The sequence below is a fragment of the Nothobranchius furzeri genome, chromosome 5 (assembly GCF_043380555.1).
Source record: "Nothobranchius furzeri strain GRZ-AD chromosome 5, NfurGRZ-RIMD1, whole genome shotgun sequence".
In the NCBI taxonomy this organism is placed as follows: domain Eukaryota; kingdom Metazoa; phylum Chordata; class Actinopteri; order Cyprinodontiformes; family Nothobranchiidae; genus Nothobranchius; species Nothobranchius furzeri.
In genome coordinates, this window is record NC_091745.1 from 75,368,581 (window position 1) to 75,388,585 (window position 20,005).

Genomic DNA, 20,005 nt, shown 5'->3' on the forward strand with positions numbered 1-20,005 from the left:
AGAAGAAGAAGAAGAAGAAGAAGAAGAAGAAGAAGAAGAAGAAGAAGAAGAAGAAGAAGAAGAAAAGATCTTTTCTATAGCGCCTCTCAAGATAAAAATCACGAGGTGCTTCACAAAAACGAAAAATGTAAAAATATTTTTAAAAAATTTAGAAAGTAATTAAAACAGTGAAGCATTAGTGAAGAATAGTGAAGCACCTTGAAGGGTTGTAGAACCCTGAGAACCTGCTATACAAATACAGGCCACTGACATAGACAAATACCATTGGTTACACGGTTCCGACACCCTCAGCAGGTGCCTGAGGTCTTTTTGGATCGTTTTTTTTTTATTTTGTTGTTCTTGTGAAGCACCTTGTATTTTTTTATCTTGAGAGGCGCTTTATTTAAAATTGTAATAAGAAACGTATTTGGTACAACTTTAATATTTTTTACCATTTTTATAGATTAGGCTGAAACAACAGAATAATTTGAAGTCCCAGTGATTTCAACTCTTTTCGCTCTGCTTGTAAACACCAGATGGAGACATTTAGCTCTGCTGCAGAGACAGGGTGTCTCCCACCATGGAGATCATTAACAGCGCCAAGTGCAAAGAGACGTTCTTCATAAGTTACCAGGTCTGTTTCCTTGTGACACTAGGAGAAGCATTGATATGTAGCCATGCTGTTACTGCTTTTAACTGTGGCTGCATCTTTTACAGGTAAAAACCTGAAATATTCATCTTCTCATTACAAGAACAGCAGGTTAGATTGAGTTAGACGAATCTCCTGCTGTTGATTAAGTGTTTTAATGATTAAAAAGCAGACTACAAAGTCTCACCAGCTCGGTTTTAAATATTAGTGCTGAAATAGTTGTTTATGAACAGGTGTTGTGTTCATTTTAAATTCACAAATACTTTTGCCCTTCTAAGCAGATTTTAATGGCGTGTTTCTTATTGAATTGTCCAGGTTTATCTGAAGGAGTCGGTGTTTTACCTGATGGTCCTCTGACAGCATCAGTAGGAGGGTCGGTGATGTTCAGAACAAACCTGAATCCAACAGAAACACCATTTTTTGCTGTGTCATGGAACTATGAGAATAAGCCTATAATAACCTCAACGAATGTTTTTAACACAACTGTACCAGAGTATGAAAACAGGATCACCCTCTTCAGATCTACTGGATCTCTGGAGCTCAGGAATCTGGGACTCAATGACAATGGAGAATACGACGTTATCATTCAACCAGCTGATGATTTCCAAAAGATTGGAACAACCAGACTGGTTGTATACGGTAAGCTGTTTGTTTTAACACTCTTTATTATAACAATGACAAACAGTTATGTTCATATATTAACGACTAGCTGAGTATTAGAAACCCAAACCCACTTAGCTGCTGTTCTCGTCTCCTTCATCAGTAAATGATATCTGGTATTTATACGATACTTTTATTCTAATTGTTCCAACAGATGGTTTTAGCTGTAATTGTTAAAAGAAATGAAAACAAGACAATATTGAAGAAACAAATGTGAGATTGTCATTGTTTATCTAGGTTATTAGTAATGATTGTTGTTTATTCCATTGTTAAATCCACGCCGCTGCTGGAAAAGCCAGAGTTGCTTCCTTGGAATCTCTCTGAACTCCCTACAGCAAACATGAACTGTTTGTGTTCATGCATCCTTTTTATTACCACGCTGCTGAAGTGGGTGAAAACCAAATCCTACGTAAAATCAGCTTTAATAACAGATTATTCAAGTAACAAGTTTCCCTCAATAAAAGGTTAGAAACATTATTTTAGTTAATAGTTTCTCTCCTTTGATAATATTGTATTTTACACCAAAACACACAAAAAACTTAATTATTTTTTTCTCAGGCTTTCCAATTATATTAAGCTCCTGCAGATTGTTTACATAAATGCATTTCTGACTTTTGAAGCATCAATAATCTAGATTTGAATTAGGATTAGTACCTTCATCACAAATCTGCCATTTCAGTCATATGTACAGTTTGTCTGTCTGGTGGAGAACACGGGTGTCAAAAACTGATTTAATTTTTAACGCCATCATGTCAAATAACTACATATCACTAATAAACATGTATAATTTCATCCCCAGATCCAGTGTCTGGTGTGTTGCTAACCGCCAGCAGCACAGATCTAGTTGAGTTCAACAGTTCTGTCCGTCTGTCCTGCTCCTCCTCTGGATCTTCTCTCTCCTTCCTCTGGATGAACAGCAGCTCTGAGGTTACAGCCAGTGACAGAGTTCAGATCAGCAGCTCTGATGGAGGATCCACTCTGACTCTAGTCACCGTGACCCGATATGACCTGGGACCATTCAGCTGTAACGTGTCTAATCCTGTCAGTTCTGCCGTCAGTGAAGCAGTAAAGCTCTCAGTCAGCTGTGAGTTCAGCTCTGTTTAAACATCATAAAGTTACTGAACAAACTTTTAAACATCTGATTCTGTGATGAACCTCCGTCTGACTACAATCCTCAGTTTCTGTTTGAACTTAGTAAAAAAGAGTTTTATTTAAAAGTAATTTATATTAACGCAAATATATTTTTCCTGATTTTAATAATAACTTCTCTGACCAACATGTTTTTATTTGTTTCATCAAAAACTCAGATGGTCCAGAAAATACACACTTGGCTGCTTCTCCATCAGAAGAGCACTATATGGAGGGATCAAACGTGTCTCTGAGCTGCTCAGCTGAGTCTAGACCTTCAGCAGATATCTCCTGGTTCCTAAATGAGAACATGCTGCCTGATTCTGGACCAGAACTCAGACTGATGAACATTCAGCTGAGTCAGACTGGAAACTACAGCTGTCAGGCCTTCAACAGCAAAACCCTCAGATACCAAACATCTCAGCCTTTAGCAGTGACTGTTTATGGTAGGTCCAAATAAATCCTTATTTTATCAACATTTATTTCATGTTTTTATATTTGCTCTGTGGCTGTAATGATTACGAGACACCGATGTATTTTGTTAGAAAACACACGCTGTGGGTCAGATAACAAGATTCTGCAGCATCTGAAAACAATACTGGAGTAAATGTGATACTACTCAACTGAGTCAGATGTTTTTATAATCTAACACATTAGATGTGGTTTTGTATCTTAGGTGCACATGTTAACTTCATCCAAATGTGTACATCCAACACATCAGTGGTTGGGCACATCATTTGTCACCACGGAGTTTCACTGCTACGCCGACGACATTCAACTTTTCCTGTCTGCAGCTCCCGTTACTCCCACAGTTTCTGTCTTAACTAACTGCCTTAATGACATAAAGTGCTGGATGTCTGCCAGTTTCATAAAACAGAATTACCGGACCAAAAACACTCCTGCCTTCCATTAAAGACATCTCCCTCAGTATTGATGGTCATATTGTAACGCCATCTTCTCATATCAGAAACCTTGGTGTGACCTTTGACCCTAGCCTTTCCTTCCAGCCACACATCTGCAATGTCACTAAGATAGCCTACTTTCACCTATGTAATATTGCCCATCTTCACCCTGTTCTATCCTTCAATGCTGCAGAAACACTCATCCACGCCTTCATCTCGTCCAGAATCGACTAATGTAATGGTCTACTACACGGTCTCCCTCGTGCACATCTACAGAAACTTCGACATGTTCAAAACTCAGCTGCCAGGCTTCTTTCACACACAAAACCCTGGATTTTAAAAAAAACATCACTGGCTTCCGGTTCAACAGCGTACTCAGTACGATATTACTGATCACTTACAAAGCTCCTAATAACTTTGCCCCATCATACCTCTCTGATGTCATCAGCAACCTTCCCACCATCTCAGATCTTCTGCCTCCAACCGGCTCTCTCAGTTAGTCACATCAAAGCACCGCACCATCGGAGGCAGAGCTTTTTCCGTTGCTGCCCTAACCTTATGGAATTCTGTCCCACAACACATCCGTGCTGCCGACTCACAGCAGAAACTCTAAAAAGTTGTAAAAACTCACCTATTCAACCAAGCGTTCAAATAACACTAACCTGTCCTCTTTTTGTTCATTTGTCTGTTGTCTGTCTAGTTGTACAGCATTTTGAGAAATGCTTTATAAAATAATAATAATAATAATAATTATTATTATTATTATTATTATTATTATTATTATTATTATTATTATTATTATTATTATTATTATCATCATTATTGTTACAATTATTATTATGATTATTAAAATTATTATAAGAATTTTTGTTTTCATTATTATTATTATTATTACAATTATTATTATTTTACTATTATTATTATACCATTATTATTAATATAATAATAATAATAATGTTATTATTATTATTATTATTATTACATTATTATTATTACTATTATTATTATTATTATTATGTTATAATTATTATTATGATTATTACATTTATAATTAACTTTGTTTTTATTATTAGTATTATTATTACTATTATTATTATATCATTATTATTAATATAATAATACTAATAATATTGTTATTATTAATAAAATTATATTATTATTATTATTGTTGTTATTATTATTATTATTATTATTATTATTATTATTATGTAGCACCACTCTGAGACACTAAGTTTGGGTTCCTGAAATGAACAAAAAACGAATTAAAATTAAAAAATGTAAATAAAAGTGTAGCTTCATTAAAAGGTTTTAAAGGTAATAAGCATGAATGTAAATAAGCAGTAGGACTCCGTTTTTGCATAAAATAACTGCTGAAACTCAATTAAGCATCAAATCTGAGGCGACGCCCCAGCTGACCTACAATAAACTTTATTAAATGTATTATGATGGTTTTGTTGTGGTTTTTATGTTTTTATTCTGGCCTTTGTGATTAAAAGATTATATAGAATAAAGTCACCAGGAACTGATGAAACTATTTTGTTTTGTGCCCACAGCCCCAGTCAGAGACGCGACAGTAACTCCACCAAGTGCAGACCTGATTGAATTCAACAGTTCTGCCCGTCTGTCCTGCTCCTCCTACGGATTTCCTCTCAGCTTCCTCTGGATGAACAGCAGCTCTGAGGTTACAGCCAGTGACAGAGTTCAGATCTCTGATGGAGGATCCACTCTGACTCTAGTCAACGTGACCCGATATGACCTGGGACCATACAGCTGTCACGTGTTCAATGATTTCAGTTCTGTCACCAGTGAAGCAGTAACGCTCTCAGTCAGCTGTGAGTGAATTAATTATGCATTTTTATGGCATCTGCATGCAAACAGGCTTTAATAACTAATATTTATTACATAGTTTTATGTTTATGTAGCACAGAAGTTCACTCCATCTCCGACCCACCATAACACCCATGCTAGGTGTAATTAGAAAGCAGCGATCTTTTACTTTGGATGAATCAGAGGTTTTTCTCCTGATATCTTTGTGTCCACTTAAAGGTAGAGAGGCCCTGAAACAAAAAAGTGAACCTTGTATTGGTTTTGATTCTGACATGATTTTTATTTTCTGTTTCCTGTTTTCTCAGATGGACCAGAAACTGTACAACTGCAGGTTTCTCCATCAAAAGAACACCATAAAACAGGATCAGACGTCCAGATGTTCTGCTCAGCTGTTTCCAGTCCTGATGCCTCATTTCAGTGGTTTGTGAATGGAAACCCACTACCTGATACTGGACCAGAACTCAGGCTGATGAGTGTTCAGACACATCAGAGTGGAAGCTACAGCTGTCAGGCCTTCAACAGCAAAACTCTGAGATATCAAACATCTCAGCCTTCAGCTCTTTCTGTTCTTGGTGAGTCTGACAATATTTTTCTATTATAGAAATTAAGATTGAATAAATGTGATTAAGGTGCTTAAATGTCGTCGTCGTTGTCTTCCTCCGCTTATCCGGGTCCGGGTCGCGGGGGCAGCATCCCAACTAGGGAGCTCCAGACTGTCCTCTCCCCGGCCACCTCCACCAGCTCCTCCGGCAGGACCCCAAGGCGTTCCCGGACCAGATTGGAGATGTAACCTCTCCAACGTGTCCTGGGTCGACCCGGGGGCCTCCTGCCGGCAGGACATGCCCGAAACACCTCCCCAGGGAGGCGTCCAGGAGGCATCCTGACCAGATGCCCAAACCACCTCAACTGACTCCTTTCGATCCGGAGGAGCAGCGGTTCTACTCCGAGTCCCTCCCGAATGTCCGAGCTCCTCACCGTATCTCTAAGGCTGAGCCCGGCCACCCTACGGAGGAAACTCATTTCGGCCGCTTGTATCCGTGATCTCGTTCTTTCGGTCATTACCCAAAGCTCATGACCATAGGTGAGGATTGGGACGTGGATCGACCGGTAAATCGAGAGCCTGGCTTTCTGGCTCAGCTCCCTCTTCACCACGACAGATCGGCTCAGCGTCCGCATCACTGCAGACGCCGAACCAATCCGCCTGTCGATCTCCCGATCCCTCCTACCCTCACTCGTGAACAAGACCCTGAGATACTTAAACTCCTCCACTTGAGGTAGGACCTCTCCCCCAACCCGGAGTTGGCAAGCTTAAATGACATCAAATCCAAAATGTAACTAAAACATTTAAATTAAAAGAGTCCCAACTGTTTGTTTACTTCACTCAAATTCACTGATGTGTTTCATCTAAATAAACAAAATAAACTATTTAAAAGTCGCTTTGGAATAAAATAACATAAATTCAAATCATTAAGATTCGGATGGTATCTTTGGTTTTTATCAAGAACTGTGGTGATTAGATCACCTGAATATCCAATTAATTAAGTTATTAGTAACATTTTGTCTCTTATTTAAATGATTAAACTCCAGTTTTACCTCTGGGATTCATTAAGGTTTAAACTATAGACACGTATAAATACTGGACAAACCCCACTCGTTGCTTTCTAAATGAGCCCAAATGGGCGGTTCCCATCACCGCCATCTCGGTCGTGTCACTCGTCTCGTCACGCGCAGATAATCCAAAAATGGGAAACATGGTGGCGATGAGAGTGGGAGCAAGTGACTGACACCCAGAAACTCTGAACAGATGTCGGTAAAAGCTAACTCGAAGCTTGGAGCCAACCAGGGACGAAATTTTGATTTCAGAAGTGGGGGGGACACAGCAGGCTTGTGCGGATTTGGGGTGGGGGGTGTTATGTAAAGACCCCTTGACACGTCACGTGCCCATCTCAATAATTTTTCCATCCTCAATATATATATATATATATATATATATATATATATATATATATATATATATATATATATATATATATATCAAAGTTAAAAAATGTACAACTCTATTATTATTTTTATTTATTATCATTATTGGAGTGCAGTTTTGGCTGTTGACAATGGATAGGCCATTGTATTTATTATTTTGGGTCTTTTTTTATTGTTTTTGGTGCAACATTTTCTAACAGGGAGTGATATTCCTTTTTTATTTAATTTTTGTTTGTTATTTTTATTCATTTAGAAGTTCTGGTTCTGGACATTTCAATGTTAAATGAAGGTTTCTTTGTTGCATTTTAAAGGGTGTACTTGCATTATTATGATATATTAACATTATATTAGTGGTTATTTTGGTCTAGATAATGTTGACAATGATATCGTTTATCATCAACAATTTGTTGGAAAAAATATCGTCCAGCAAAATTTGTTACATTCCCAGGCCTACTCAAAAGTATAAAAATTATTTATACATAAACGGTCCTCCTGAGATCTGGCCGTTTGTTCATTTGCTGTGTTAGAGGACATGCTGAACTAATGTTTTACACATGATCATCACCCTAACATTTGAGTGTATAAAAACATATTAAATATGTTTTTCCCCTTAAAAGTGTTTAAACAGTTGTTGCATTTCAACACACAAAAAATAAATGGAAAAAATAAGATAAATCTAATGAAAAGTGTACATCTTTGACATTAAGCTTAAAAAAATCTGTTGACGATGATACTGTTCATTTTTCAGAGCTTTTTAATGTGAACATATACATTGCAATAGATAAGTTTACAATAAAGTTAAATGATAAAAGTTTTGAAGTTACACTTCTACTACTACTACTACTAGTAATAATAATTATGATGATAATAGTAATAATAAAAAAAATAATTATTATAATAATACGAATAAATTGTGTCTGAGGAGTCAGTTATGTGGAGGAGATGAGTTTGTAAAAGTTAGTTTTGAGTATGTTTGTGAAGGAGGAGGTGCGTCTGAGCTTAATGCAGGTCTGTCACATGTTCCAACTTACGTTTTGACTTTGAAAGAAGTCTCTTATATCCACTTTTTGTTTTCTTGACATGCTGCCTCCTGGCTGTGCCTAACTACCAAAGAGTCACAAATGAACACTTATTCAAATGTTATGTAATGGAAGCTGAGCTGAGCTCTGATATTACACAGCGTCTAGTTGACGATGTGACTCAGTACCGGTGTTCCCTAGCGGCTCCAAACTAGCAAAACAACGTGAGCACGTTCTGACTGTTTACAACTTGAGTGACAGCAGCAACAGCCAATAATACGTTAGCAAGTATCAGCAGAGCCAATAGATTAGCTTTTGGGCGGGTCTAATAGTAAAGCGGTTTCCGTTTCGGTCCTAGTGCTCAACCAAATCCATTTAATGGAGCGTAACATTGTTTTTGGACGGAAAAAAGTGCAGGGGACCAAAACTGCCTTTTGAAAAAGTGGGGGGGACATGTCCCACCCGTCCCCCCCCCCAAAATTACGTCCCAGGAGCCAACAAGGCTAGCTACGGATTACAAGCAAACCCAGAGCTAACCTGAAGCTAGCAGAGGTTTTTGGGCGCTTTTAGCCAGAAATATGTGGTTGAGCGACTCAAAAGTGAAGCCGCAACAACTGAAAGAGCTGCTGTGTTCCTGTGGTGTCCCTCAGAGAGCTTCACTGGGAACCAGCAGGACTTCAGCCTCGCATGAGAGCCAGGCAAATATAATTATATATAACATTATATACTTTTATCCCCAGATCCAGTGTCTGGTGTGTTGCTAACCACCAGCAGCACAGATCTAGTTGAGTTCAACAGTTCTGTCCGTCTGTCCTGCTCCTCCTCTGGATCTTCTCCCTCCTTCCTCTGGATGAACAGCAGCTCTGAGGTTACAGCCAGTGACAGAGTTCAGATCAGCAGCTCTGATGGAGGATCCACTCTGACTCTAGTCACCGTGACCCGATATGACCTGGGACCATACAGCTGTCACGTGTCTAATCCTGTCAGTTCTGTCGCCAGCATCAGCACCAGTCTCTCCATCAGCTGTGAGTTTAGATCTGGACATCATGTGTCCGATTCCTCACACTGACCTGATGCAGCTGCTAACATCATTCTTGTTGGTGTTCCTCGTGGCAGATGGTCCAGAAAACACTCTGTTGACAATATCTCCATCCAAACACGAACACGTGAAAGGATCCGACGTCCAGATGTTCTGCTCAGCTGTTTCCAGTCCTGATGCCTCATTTCAGTGGTTTGTGAATGAAAACCCACTACCTGATACTGGACCAGAACTCAGGCTGATGAGTGTTCAGACACATCAGAGTGGAAGCTACAGCTGTCAGACCTTCAACAGCAAAACTCTGAGATATGAAACATCTCAGCCTTTAGCTCTTTCTGTGATTGGTGAGTCTGAAAAAGTATTTTTCTGGATTAATTATAAAACAGCCGTATAATTCCTAGAATATTCTGAGCTTTTCCCTTTTCCCCAAAATGACGCAAGATTAACCTTTTGGTTAGATTGAATTTTATGGACTGCAAACATCACTGTGACAAACCAACTATCCTCCAGCCACATTTATATTTATTGAACATTTATGTTTTAAAACACGTTATACTTCATTTCTTAGTTTTGCCTCATTATTACTTGAATAATAATTGCCTTTTGCTCCCTTTTTAAACACAACACAAACAAAATAGGTTGTTTAGTTGCAGTCATTAACTAGCTGCTTTGCTGCTTTAACATTTGGTTTTAATGATGAATTAGTTTTAAACTACTGTTTCTGTTAATTCTGTTTAGGAGGAAGCTCTGGATTACCTGATGGCATCATCGCTGCAATAGTGATCGTGTGTTTAGTGATTGTTGCAGGTGTTGGTGTTGGGTTCTGGATCATTAGAAAAAAGTAAGTAAAAAAGAGGCTCTGAGAATGTAAACAGGAAGTCAGTTCTACACCCAATAAAATGGATCTGTACTTCTAGTTCAGGGAAGTGTATTTTTGAAATTCTGGCGATACGATACATATCACGATATATTGTGATACATTCAGTCAGACGTCACAAGCAATTTTTTTTTACTGAATTTATTGTAAGAATGTTCAATAAACAGTCCAAACTGATTTGTAACATGTTTAACATGAGGTATCTGAACCATGATGGAGGGATTTACATTTCAATGGTGGAATCAAAACACGTTGCACACTGCTGCCAACTAGCGGGTGGCGATTGAATTGCACAAAACGAAAAGAAAATACACAAAAGTTTGCATGTAAATTCTTTCAAGAATTAGATACACAGCTTTTGAATATCGATGTAATAATCGCAGGAAAAAACATCACGATATATTGCCATATCGATATTTCCGATACACGGCTTTTGAATATCGATATAATATTGCTGGAAAAAATATCACGATATATTGCCATATCGATATTTTCTTACACCCCTATTCTAGTTATTAGCCAGGTTTTAGGTCTCTGCGTGTCAAACTAAAAGTATTAAAAAAAAATAAGTTTTACAAACACACGTTGAACTTTTATGTGGACAAAGGCTAAAAGAAGTGAAAAGTGTGGATTGTAAAGACGGATGTTTATCTACAGAAAGGTGAGACAAAAGCCCACCAGTGGAGGCATCTTCACCATAACAGGTGTGCTTTTCTTGAATTTATTTTTAATTCAGCATTTACACTTTTGGTTTATTTCTTATCGTTTGTGCATTTTTTAAAGGTGGCGGCAGGAAGGATCACACAGCGAACAGTGAGGTAAGGCATTGCTACCGTTACACTGTAAAAAAGAACACGATATATGTGGGAACTCACTCAGAGTCTGGATAAATCGTGATGGTGATTTAAGTCATATCAGCCGTATTAATATCGGACAGGCAGGTTTCTTTCAGAGCCTGAAAAATTGAAATCTCATACACAAATGTTTGAAAATAAATATTCCATTCATTTATTCAATAGAAAATTTATTGCTTTTTCCAAATTATTACAGAAGCAAAGTGCTGCCATCCTTAGAAAAGAATATCCCTTCATAATAAATGATAACATTTTCATATTTTTACATTTTTTACATTAAAAACAAAACGTGTTCACGTTATTACATCATGAAGACTGATCATGTTCTCATGAAATAAAAGATAAAAAATATCATTTTTGAATAATAACATTTTCATGTGATAAATTAACCAATATGTTATTAAAGAGCAAGTCACCCCCAAAACAACTTTTTTTCTGATAAACTATATAAATGAGTGTCTAATCGTGCCGCAGACACACGTAGTCAACAGTTTAGCATGTTAGTGCATTTTAGTTAAAATTTAAATATTCTGCCTAAAACTGTCAGTGTTGTGCCGTTGTCAGGTAAAAACTCTGCACTGCAGTTTAATTTAAATCTGCCATCGCTATTGGCTAAGAGGTACCCTAGAATGTTAGCTGGTACCATATGATGTCACAATGTTGTTGTGAGCCTCTCTGTGTGTGTGTGTGTGTGTGTGTGTGTGTGTGTGTGTGTGTGTGTGTGTGTGTGTGTGTGTGTGTGTGTGTGTGTGTGTGTGTGTGTGTGTGTATGTGTGTGTGTATTTGTTAGCGGCTCTGCCCTCTCGGTCTGTTAGGCAACAGCATTTGTTGCATTTTTCAAACAGGAAGTGGGAGTTGAGTAAGAATCTGGTAGGGGGTGACTTGCTCTTTAACATCAGAAAATGTGATTTTCTAAAAAACATTCTCATTGTGTCTTTCATAATAGAAGTTTACTATGATGAAAATTACGTCTCATCTTTTTGAGTAGGAGAACTTGCACAGTTGGAGGCTAATTAAATACTTCTTTTCCCCACTGTTTGTCTGGGCTGTTTCACGAGTAGAACACACACACACTCGCATGCACACACACTCACTCACACACACACACAATTCATACCATTAGAGTTTAGCACAAAATTCATTAGTGAACTTTGAACTGTGCAATTCAATGATGTGGATGTCTAAGAGGGTCAACATGTGCTTCAGGTGTTTGATTTTCTTTTGAATATATGTTCCTAAAAACTTTAAAAAGATTTTTTGGTGCAAATATGAAGTTATTTTTTGAACTTTAACAAAAGTTATTATTTTCCTTCTTCGTATTTTCTTGCAGGGGCTGCATTATGCAGATCTCAAGTTTCTCAAGAACAAAAAAGGAAAGAATGTGAGAGAACAGAAAGAGAGTACTTTCACAGAATACGCTCAAATCAAAGTGAACAACGGGCCTGCTGCATCCTCACCTCCTAGCACTAATCAGGTAAAGAACATTTTAAAAAGGCCTTTTAAGATTGATGCAGGTCAGTTTGAGCCAAAATATCTCAGATATTCGATTTTAAAGACAGAGTTCACTGAGAAACCGTGTTTTACTTGTTGTTTTTGAAATATAATCGGTTACACTGAGTGTAACATGCAGGCTAAACATCAAAATAATCTTCCACCCCCATTTCCCGTCAGCGGGATACTAGACAGGAAGATGCTCGAATTAGAAAAGCCTGTCAATTACACGTCACTCTGAAAATCAGCATTCATGGACTCATCTAGACTCACAACAGGGAAGGCCGTGTTGGTTTCGCGTCCAGGAGAGAGTAGAGTGTGTCTTGACTAGGAGAAGCTAACTGTTAGCATTAGCAGCTCCACCACACACCAGAACTCCTTCAAGCTTGTGTTTGTTGTGGAGATAAAACAACAACATTGCAGAACAAAACGTAGTCAGTGGTAGAGGATTAGCAAATCGGAGGAGAGATGTCAGAATCTCAGGAAATAAGACTCCAAATCCTGCCCTCTGCTGGTCACTTTAGCGATTTTTACAGGACCTTAGTGTTTGCAAAACGGGATTTGCCGCGGCATGGTGTGTCTTATAGAAGAGGCTATCGAGTTCTTGAAACAAGAGCGCTAGAGCTTTTTTTCCCCCAGACATCGACTCACAAGGCAAAACAAGAGACTGAAAACGTAACTGTAAACTGTAAACGTACTGAAAAAAAAAACTGAGTGAACTCGATCTTAAAGTATTAGATACTGAAATCGAACTTTCAGGTAACGGATACTATGATCCTGGTTCTTTTGTAACCAGACACTGACAATACGTAAAACTTGAAAGAATTATGACAATTAACCTGAAAAATGCTGAAATCTTCTTTACCATCTAACTTTATTTCGGCTCTAGTGATTATACTAGAGCTTGATTCATTCAGAAATCATTTTTATTATCTCCTAACAAAAACTACGTCTTGTTTTCCTGCAGGAGTCTAACAACACAAACGTCAGACCTGCTAACAACGACTCTGGAAGGAGATCAGTTCTGGTGGAGTTAGAGAATGTTCCATCAGATTACGCTCAGATTAGAGTGGACAGCAGCAGACGTCCAGCACCTCCTCCTCCCACCTACGGTCTCCACACGCAGAGCGCGTCCAGACCACTTCCTGCTCCCAGAGCACAAACTTACGCTCAGGTAAACAAAAAACAATAAATACATTAAATCCAATGGATGCAGATCAATCTGAGCTCCAAAATAAATGAGCCTGAATGTCCATTTCTGTTTTTTATTGTCGACAAATTTTACTTTTACTTTTACCTGAGGGTGAAATTCTTAAATAAGTAATGGCTGACCTCTCCAACCGTAAAGAAAATGAGCTAGTTGCTTTTCTCAGCTGAAGATTATAATTCAACGTATTAAATGGTGGTTAAAGCTTAGGGTGACGATGACAGGAAAGCACATTTTAGGCAAGTTAAAGAGCAAGTCACCCCCAACTGAACTTTTTTTGCTGATAACCTAAATAAACGAGTGTCTGATGGTGCTGCAGACACGTGTAGTCAATAATTTGGCACTTCAGTGCATCTTAGTTAAAAGTTAAATATTCTGCCTAAAACTGGCAGTGTTGTGAAAACTCTGCACTGTATTTGAATTTAAATCTGCCACCGCTATTGGCTAAGAGGTATGCTATCATGTAAACTGGTACATTATGATGTCACAATGCTGCCGTGAGCCTGTGTGTGTGTGTATTTGTTAGTAGCTCCGCCCTCTCGGTCTGCCAGGCAACAGCATTTGTTGCATTTTTCAAACATGAGTGGGAGTGGAGTTAGACCCTGGTAGGGGGTGACTTGCTCTTTAAATGATACAAAATCAAATCTATATGGGGCGACGGTGGCACAGGAGTTAAGTGCTCGCCATCGGAAGGTTGCAGGTTCGAGCCCCGCTCAGTCTGTCGCTGTCGTTGTGTCCTTGGGCAAGACACTTAACCCACGTTGCCTGCTGGTGGTGGTCGGAGGGACCGGTGGCGCCAGCGCTCGGCAGCCTCGCCTCTGTCAGTGCCCCCCAGGGCAGCTGTGGCTACATCGTAGCTCATCCCCACCAGTGTGTGAATGTGTGTGTGAATGGGTGAATGACTGATTGTGTTGTAAAGCGCCTTGGGGGGTTCCATAATCAAATGCAGGCCATTTGACCTTTAACAAATATGTAAAATCTTTAACATAAAAAAACTTTTTTCTTCATTCTTTTTCTTCAACAGGAGCAGAATTACGGAGATGCCAAGTTGCCCAGGAGCGGTGATGGAAGGACAGATCAGATCGAGTTAGAGAACACTCCAACAAACTACGCTCAAATCCGAGTGAACAGCAAAAAGCCTCCTCTGCCTGCTCCTCCCACCTACAAAACACACATGCAGCAAAAACACAGGGCAGCTCCTCCGCCCGGTAACAGTCAGATTTATGCTCAGGTAAATAAAAACCCACGGCGCTGATGCAGCCAGTGAGCCGTAAAATCCTTGTTTTGATTCAGTTTCTCAGTTTTCTGCTGCAGTAAATTGGACTCCATGCAGAATAATTAACATTCAGGTTTGTAAATCGTCAACAAAGAAATAATCGTTATATTTAAAGTTTAAACATTTTAATAAATGTCTGTGTATTACGGATACTCCTGGATATTACTTGATGTTTGTGTGTTAAAGATAGAAAAACAACAATACATTTTAAAGGGGGACCATACTCCTGAGCAATGTGGATTTCATCCTGGCGGTGGAACACTGGACCAGCTCTATACCCTTAGGGGGGGTCCTGGGGGGTGCGTGGGAATTAACCCAACCAATCCAGAGTTTGGTGCGGATTGCTGTCAGTAAGTCCGGCTCATTCCCAGTCAGAGTTAGACACCGCCGAGGCGACACGTTGTCACCGATTTTGTTCATAATTTTTATGGGCAGGATTTCTAGGTGCAGCCAAGGTGCTGAGGAGAGCCGTTTTGGTGGTCTGAGAATCAGATGATGTGGTCCTGTTGGCCTCATCAGAACGTGATCTCCAGCTGTCGCTGGAGTGGTTCGCAGCCGAGTGTGAAGCAGCTGGGATGAGAATCAGCTCCTCTAAATCTGAGACCGTGGTCCTGAGTCAGAAAAGGGTAGATCGCCTTCTCCGGGTCAGGGATGAGGTCCTGCCTCAAGTGGAGGACTTCAAGTATCTCGGGGTCTTGTTCACGAGTGAGGGAAAACTGGAGCGCGAGATCGATAGGCAGATTGGTGCTGCGTCCGCAGTGATGCGGGTGTTGTACCGGTCTGTCGTAGTGAAGAGAGAGCTGAGCCAGAAGGCAAAGCTCTCGATTTACCGGCCGATCTACGTTCCTACCCTCACCTATGGTCATGAGCTTTGGGTAGTGACCGAAAGAATGAGATCGCGGATATAAGCAATCAAAATGAGTTTTCTCCGCAGGGTGGCTGGGCTCTCCCTTAGAGATAGGGTGAGAAGCTCAGTCATCCGGGAGGGGCTCAGAGGTAGATTGGCTGCTCCTCCACATCGAGAGGAGTCAGTTGAAGTGGCTCCTGGATGCCTCCCTTGTGAGGTTTTCTGGGCACATCCAACCAGACGATGACCCAAGGGAAGACCGATGGAGGGACTATGTTCCTCAGCTGGCCAGGGAACACCTAGGGAGGAGCCGGCCCAGGAGGCTGGGGAGAGGAAAACCTGGGCCTCTCTGCTTAAGCTGCTGCCCTCACGACGCGACCCCGGATAAGCATGGACGGGTGAATGGATCCCAATTGCACTGGTGCACACGTGTGTGTGATGTATTTCCTGCCATTGAACATGTCTTGGACTATAATTAATAAAAAAATCTATTGTCTGCATGTCAAAATGAGCCAGACATCAAAGTTATAGTTCATAGTTAACCGGATTTCAGTTTTTTTATTTGATAAGATAAAATTGGTTGTCCAGCAGGAAAGAGGAACCTGAGTTCAGATTCAGTTTACAACAAAGCTTTCTGATAAACGGTCTTCCTTATGTGTCCAAAGTGCAACTAAAGAACAGATTTTGTATCGTGCAATGTGTAACTCCGCTGTTAATTTATAATCATGCTTTCATGTTGTCTATACATGTTTAGAGCTCTAATATGTTAACACAATGTTAAAAAAGGACTTTGTTTTTGTTATACCTGTAATTAAAGTCTCTTGTGCTAATTTTGTACTTCATTTTAACCCTCTCAGGCTCAAAATACGTTCTGATAAAAGGACGAACAACTAAGTCCTTCAGGGGTACTTCTGAGGTACAAAAATGCTCATGAAATACGTACGTGGAGTAAGCAGGTAGGTAGGTTTTAACCAGCAACGCCTGCCTCCAGAGGGTTGAAGTTGAAGTTTAAAGGAATTCAACAAAAGATTAAATGTTTATGAAGAAAGTCACTTTTTAGGTATTTTGTATTTTTGTTAGCAGGTCTAGCACGGTCTCTATGAAGAACCAGAAAAAGTGTTGCAACATTTTCACCTTTGTAATGTTTTTTAAATCCTTTTCCAGATCTTTATTATCCAGCTGTAAAGTGAAGTGAACAGATCTGTCTCACGGCCTTTTGCCAGGCTGTTGCTAAGTGACGGAGATCATCTGTTAATTATTTCTGTGTTGTGCTTTTGCTGCGTTCCCAGCCCAAAATCATGTTTCTGGCTTTTTTGTCCAGATATTTCCTCCTACTCAAATTAATCATTAGCACCTAGACTGAACTAAGTAACTCAAGTTTGCTTTTCCTGAACTGAAACTGGTGTGTGTTGCCAGTAAATGTCACGTGTGATCTCTTTCTGTAATTCTTTGTGCAGCCATTCAGACCATTTTCATTCAGCATGAATGTATGACCGACTTTTGACTCGCTGCTATAATTTATCTCTCAGGAAGCTGATTTATGTTGTAATATGATGAACTATTTTCATAAATAAACATTTTTTTGACTAATTCCTGCTCCTGTGCAGGGGGGGTTGTAGACTACCATGGGGGAGGGGCTGCCGTGCCAGCCACTCTATTAGCATAGACATATACATATATTGACAATGGGTTTCCATAGGCTCCAATAACACGTTTTGAGGGGAAATGGGAGGTGGCCACCACCGCCATTTTGACACAGGTTCCGTCAAGCCCAGACAATTCCACAAAAGGGAAGAGAGGTGGAGCTGAGGGTGGGGCTGTAAGGCTGGGATCAACTGACGACACCCGGTCGAACTAGCTACAAGCTAACCTGAAGCTAACCCAAAGCTAATGCGGAGGTGGGAGCTAAGCTAACAGAGGTAGCAACCTAGCTACAACCGGAGTTAACTGTGCACAACACCAGAGCTTCTGAGTCAGAGATACGCCGGGCTGACCGCTGGGTAAAACCGGGTGGAACACAGAGGTCTCCGAGACCTCCACAAGCCGGCAGCCCGCGTAGCAGACAAGCGCCGCTGCGATCTGAGATGCGCAGAGCTGCTGCTGAGGAGAACCGGGTGGAAAACATCGGTTTTCATCCAGAGCTCCACAAGCTGGCAGCCCGCGCAGCAGACAGGAGCCGCAATCAGACAGAGATGCGCCGAGCTGCGGGGAGGGGAGAACCGGGTGGAAAACATCGGTCTCCTGAGAGCTCCACATGCCGATAGTCTGAACCCAACTCCACCAACATGTTATATTTCAACCCATTTTCTAAAGTGCAGCATTATGTTAAATGCACTGGGTTTTACCCTATTACATTTAAATTTCATGGTTAAACAGTACATGTTAAAATCTAAGCTCAGCTCGGCAGTGACCTAAAATACATAAATATAATTTTACTTACCGAAAAAAATGAAGTGGAGACTCCTTGGACGCTCTATTAGTGCAATTAATTCCACAGCAAGTCGTTTTGTCCAACAATTGCACAAATAATATCCAAAAAAGAATACACAAACGCTACAACTAATGGTCTAAGTTGAGAGACTGTAACTCACAGAACAGTTTTCAGGCAAGGCCGAGGCTCTACTGAGGCCTTTCCACGGAGCTAGCTCTGTGGTCACGTGGGTCTGATGCTCATTAATTATACAGAATTTTAGGCTTTTAATACACTTAAAGAGAAGAGTGAGAAAAAAATTCACCCTCCTCAGAGTTGTCATGAGTGTAAACTAGATCATTTAAACCAAAAACATGTTTTGGAACCAGGCTGTAAACATGTTTATTTCTGCTGTGAAATTAGTATTTTTAACATGGGAGTCAATGAGGATTTGCTCGCTTCTGACACCAGCCCCTAGTGGATGAGGGTGGAATTACCATTTATTTCACTTCCGCATTGGCCTCAATTTCTGTCCCGCAATGTGGGGGCTTGTCTATTAGGGAGGCACTTGTGGAAGAAAACACTCAAAACAGTAAAGCTGCAATAACTAATCTGCAAACAAACAAAAGTCTAGCTTGCCCACCTGCATGTCTTTACCTGCATTGCCGGAGGATACGAGATAATGCTAAACACCAGTCGTCGTTTTCTAGGTCCACTCATCTTTTGTTGTCCGTGACGTCAGATGGTGTTTGTTTTTTTAGACTCTGGTAGTTTGTCCTAAAGCTGAAGTGGTAGCAGCTGGCTGTTTCTCCTTCTCTGATGTTACTGAGTAGAGTCACACCAGTGGTGTTCTGGTGCTAAATGCGTAAGGGCTAGAGGACCCGGGTAAATGCTAATGCACGGTGGTTTGGCGAGACCGACAGCCGGATGGTCCAGTTGATGTTTTTGGACCGAGCCGTGCTAATGGTGGAGGTTTTAAGAGAACCACTTTTTATTTATTTATTTTTTTACTTTACACTATGTGTATAGTTATGAATGATATGATATGAATGATACACTGTAGTGTAAAGCGCTTTGGAGTCCTTACTCTGAGAGGCGCTATACAAGTGCGGGTCATTTATCATTTATCATTTATAGTTATACTATGTTAGTTCGAAAATTTTGTTTTGAGCTCATTTGTTTTCCGGATTTTCTATTGCAGCTCTAAAAAGGCTATTTTATATTTTGGTGTGTAATAATATCAGTATATGAAGATTTCAGTCACGGCTGCTTTTGTCATGAAGTGCAGTTGTTGTTTGGACCCAAATGCAGGAATGGGATGCAGGTTTTAAAAAACGAACTGATTTCTTTGAATAAAAATAAAGACAAGACAATGATGTGACAAAGACAAGCAAACTGAGGGTTTAAATTCATGAGAACAATCAGGGAACCAGGTGGGTAGGGTAGCAATGGGCAGGTGAGCTCAATCAACACAAACAAGGGGGGACGAGACACACGAGGCTACGGGAGCAGGAGTCTCATTTATCAAACATTGCGCAAAATCCTTACTAAAACCGTACTTAAGCTCAGCAAAATAAATGTACTCACGCCAAGTAGGTTTGTGATCTATCAAACATGGAGTACGCACAGCTGCACGCAATCTCCGCTTCTTAAATCAGAGACTGACGAGAATGTTTCTCAGCTGCATTTTAGTCACATCCCGCCCTCACCACGCCCACTTACTGCCATAAATAGTCAATGCAAAGTGCCTCGTGGATCTCATGCATATACATAAGCCGGCTGTTGCAGCGCTCCGCCAATGACATGGCGACCGTAGATCAAGGCAGATCAAGGAAGCGCAATTTCACAGAAGCAGAATTT

At 40.1% G+C, this 20,005-nt stretch overlaps 1 protein-coding gene across 1 annotated transcript; it reads left to right on the forward strand.

Moving 5' to 3' along the window:
• Window positions 1–607: 607 nt before the first annotated feature.
• LOC107379521 (cell adhesion molecule CEACAM5) lies at window positions 608–16,565 on the forward strand. The gene is made up of 14 exons (XM_015950310.2): window positions 608–696; window positions 944–1,267; window positions 2,088–2,372; window positions 2,596–2,862; window positions 4,872–5,150; window positions 5,451–5,717; window positions 8,885–9,169; window positions 9,261–9,527; window positions 9,922–10,024; window positions 10,718–10,764; window positions 10,844–10,878; window positions 12,245–12,388; window positions 13,373–13,579; window positions 14,637–16,565. Exons 1-14 carry the CDS (start codon window positions 657–659, stop codon window positions 14,865–14,867), a joined length of 2,781 nt encoding a protein of 926 aa, XP_015805796.2. The 5' UTR covers window positions 608–656; the 3' UTR covers window positions 14,868–16,565.
• Window positions 16,566–20,005: the final 3,440 nt, after the last annotated feature.